The 3805-nt window shown below is 37.2% G+C and overlaps 2 protein-coding genes across 2 annotated transcripts in view; both read left to right on the top strand.

Moving 5' to 3' along the window:
• Positions 1-4: 4 nt before the first annotated feature.
• Positions 5-618, top strand: LOC103132826 (protocadherin beta-7-like; the record flags this gene model as incomplete). The annotated part of the gene is made up of 1 exon (XM_016667603.1): positions 5-618. A coding segment is annotated over one exon (612 nt), but the record flags the coding sequence as incomplete, so codon positions are not given.
• A 1508-nt stretch (positions 619-2126) lies between these two features.
• Positions 2127-3805, top strand: part of LOC107835264 (protocadherin gamma-B1-like) — a 2622-nt gene continuing 943 nt past the window's right edge. The window contains exon 1 of the mRNA XM_016667604.1: positions 2127-3802. Coding sequence (XP_016523090.1) covers positions 2290-3802 — 1513 coding nt within the window. The 5' untranslated portion in view covers positions 2127-2289. The remainder of the gene's footprint in view (positions 3803-3805) is intronic.

Genomic DNA, 3805 nt, shown 5'->3' on the forward strand with positions numbered 1-3805 from the left:
GAACGCAGGACACTTGGTGACTAAAGTCAGAGCCTATGTCGCTGATATAGGATATAATGGCTGGTTGCTGTTTTCACTGCAGGAAGTTACTGACCACAGTCTGTTTGGTTTGGACCGCTACACAGGACAGATCAGAACACTTCGGTCATTCACAGAGACAGATGAGGCTGAGCATAAACTGGTCATACTGGTGAAGGATAATGGAAACGTTTCACTCTCAGCAACAGCTACTGTGATTGTTAAACTTGTGGAGCCAAAAGAGGCTTTTGCAGCTTCTGATGTCAAAAGTGAAGCAAAGGACGATGAGGAGGATAATGTGACTTTTTACCTGATGATCACTTTGGGCGCAGTTTCAGTTCTATTTATCATCAGTATCATAGTGCTGATTGCAATGCAGTGCTCCAAATCCCCAGACTATAATTCTAAATATCTCCAAGAGACTAACTATGATGGGACACTGTGTCACAGCATCCAGTACAGATCTGGAGACAAACGCTACATGTTAGTTGGACCCAGGATGAGCATAGGATCTACTATAGTACCTGGAAGTCATGCAAACACGTTAGTTCTACCTGACAGAAGACGCACTTCTGAAGAGGTAAGATCAACTATTTAGCTTTGAAATTTTCTAAGATGAACATAACTAGCTTGCGCATAGGATCTACAATTGTACCTGGAAGTCATGCAAATACCCCAATGTTTCCTGACAAAAGGAGAACATTTGAATAGTTCCACCAATGTGTACATTCTTATTGATGGCATTCATTTGATATTGGTGCCGTGGTTGAAGTTTGATTCATCTGTGTGTTACATATATTTTCAGAGGTTTACTACCTTCAGTGCAGGACTAAAGCTCCATGATCAAAAGACCAAAATAATTTGGGTTCTTTGTGGTCGCTGTTCATCTAGACAGATGTCTGATGCCAGATACTCACTATTCTGCAGCAGAATAATGAGTATCTAATATTTCAAAAGATTTCTAACATTTCAAAACTAAGAGTTTTAAAATGTTGGTCATTTTTACCTTAGTGTCCTTATTCCTATATGTTTAGCAACGACAATCCATTTCTTAAGACTATGGACACTGGTTAAGGAAGTTTTAAACATTTTTTATCATCTTGGCATTTTACCATTTACTTTAAGTGATTTAAATGAAGCAATCTAAAGGGTTAATTAATGCTGATAATATATAATAAAACATTTTATTAGTAACTTCTAAGTGAGGTTGTTGGTGTGTCAAATTGTTTCTGTGATTCATTTGATTTTTTTTTTTAACAACTTTTTTTTTTTCCTCATTTGAAAGTTGCACCTCTGTGAATACAGATGGGGCTTGGTGCTTTCTGTCACATGAAAAAGTGTTATGGTGTTTTAATCAGTTATCTTAAAATAAAATACATCTGGGTAACACTTTATTTGAAAGGGGCAAATAAGGCTGACATGACACTGTCATACACAAGACAGAACACATGTCATGAAAATGAAAAAGCCTTCATGAATATTTATGACTGTAGTCATAAAGTGTCATTCGGTTAATTGTGACACTTTTAATACAAAGTTGACATTATTCAAAATGTCTTTGTCATGACAACTTGACATTAAACAATAAATCATTATTGATATAAGTTTGTTATAAAAGTATTACTGATTGCACTTTAAAAATCAGGTAACTTTATGTTATTAAAGGTAAAGTTTAAACAGTAATGATTTCTTGGTTAATCTCAAGTTGTCATAACAAAGACATTTTGAATAATGTCAACTTTGTATTAAAAGTGTCATAATTTACCGAATGACGCTTTATTACAACAGTCATAAATATTCATGAAGGCTTATTTATGTTCATGACATGTGTTATGTCATGTTTATGAAAATGTCATGGCAGTCTTATTCAACCCCCTTCAAATAAAGTGTTACCTAAATCGGTTCTGAAAGGTTGGAATTGATGCCGAATTTCTCACCTTTTTGAAACTCTTACTGAAGGTGTCCTAAAGTCAACTAGCTTTGAGTTGGGGAAAAAAGGTACGCTTCTTTCATTATTTTTGTATCAATTTTCCTGCTTGAGGTATTTTTTTATTTTTTATCTCGATGTTTGGATTGCTATTCTGCAGGGTTTCGTCCAAGACGCTTGGTGTCAGTATAATAACAAACTATATCTCTGCGTGCTTGTATGGTTTAGACTACACCCATCTCTTTCCTATCCAGTTATTGCAGCCAGGTCGTTATTGTGAATGCTGATGAATTTCACTTTTTATCTGGCAGATATCTTTCAGAATGGTGTCATTCTGAAAACGAATGCGTAGGAATAATTTAATTTTAGCACATGTGAAAAGTTTTTTTCTTCCGGGGAGTTGTATATTTTTCCAATTATTTGTTTTCTTTCTCCTCATGGAACAAAGACGATCATCAACACGGAGAGGGCAGACAAAATGGACTTCAATAATAATGGTTTTGATGTCGTTTTGGAGCAGCTCTTCAGCGCAATTCCGGTATTCTGTCCTCGAAGAAGCTCCAGAAGGAACAATTGTTGGAAACATTGGAAAGGATTTAGGTCTTGATAACACCATGCGGAGGGAAAGGGGCATGCGTATTGTTTACGGGTCGAAAGAGCCTCCTTTTATAGTCAAGCAAGACGATGGTGTCTTGTACGTGAACGGAAAAATTGACCGGGAGGAAATCTGCGAACGAAGAAAGGACTGCCTTATTGACTTAAAGCTGGTGCTTCAAAACCCGCTGGAGATTAATCATGTCATTGTGGAGATTGTGGATGTTAACGACAATTCTCCCATATTCCAGCAAAAAGAAAACATCTTGGATGTTTCTGAATCTGCGTTGCCAGGAGCAAAATTCCAGTTGCAAGCTGCGCGGGACGCTGATAGTGGTTTATTATCTGTTCAGCAATACAGGTTGAGTCAAAATAGACATTTTCGATTAGACGTGAAAGATCGCGGTGAAGACCGCAAAACACCTAGTTTAGTTCTTGAAAAACCTCTTGACAGAGAATCAGTTAAAAGTCATGTGTTACTTCTGACAGCATTAGATGGAGGTAAACCTCCAAAATCTGGTAACATGACAATAGTTGTTAATGTTTCTGACGCTAATGACAATCCGCCAGTTTTTAGTCAGGAATCATACACTGTGTCATTAAAAGAAAACTCCCCTGTTGGTACGACCGTGATCCAAGTTAGCGCAACAGATTTAGATGAGGGTTCAAATGGGCAGGTTGAATATTCATTTGGAAACGACGTGGATGCACAGGTACGTGAACGTTTTAATATAAACCGCGAGACTGGAGTCATTGTTGTTTCAGGCACCATAGATTTCGAAGAATGTAGCAGATATGAAATTGATGTTCAAGCATCCGATAAAGGCACAGCAACGCTGAACACAGAAACAAGTGTGATAATCAATATTGTCGATTTAAATGACAACGAACCAGAGGTTGAAGTGACGTCATTTTCTCAAGCGCTCCCAGAAGACTCAAAGCCAGGGACAACAGTGGCGCTCATTAGTGTGAAAGATGCTGATTCTGGTCTGAACGGAAAAGTTATGTGTTACATAAACCCAGATATTCCCTTCCTCTTAACTCCTTCCTTAAAGAATAATATATATTCTCTAGTAACTAAAACGGGTCTAGACAGAGAACAGACATTTCAATACAACGTATTAATAGTTGCTAAGGATGCAGGAGAACCAAGCTTACATTCAGAAATAAACATTATAGTAGATGTATCTGATGCAAATGACAATTTCCCCGAATTCTCTAAAAATCCGTACACATTTTATATTCCTGAGAATAACACTCCAGGTG

Source organism: Poecilia formosa, unplaced genomic scaffold (genome assembly GCF_000485575.1).
Source record: "Poecilia formosa unplaced genomic scaffold, Poecilia_formosa-5.1.2 Scaffold1371, whole genome shotgun sequence".
Taxonomy (NCBI): Eukaryota; Metazoa; Chordata; class Actinopteri; order Cyprinodontiformes; family Poeciliidae; genus Poecilia; species Poecilia formosa.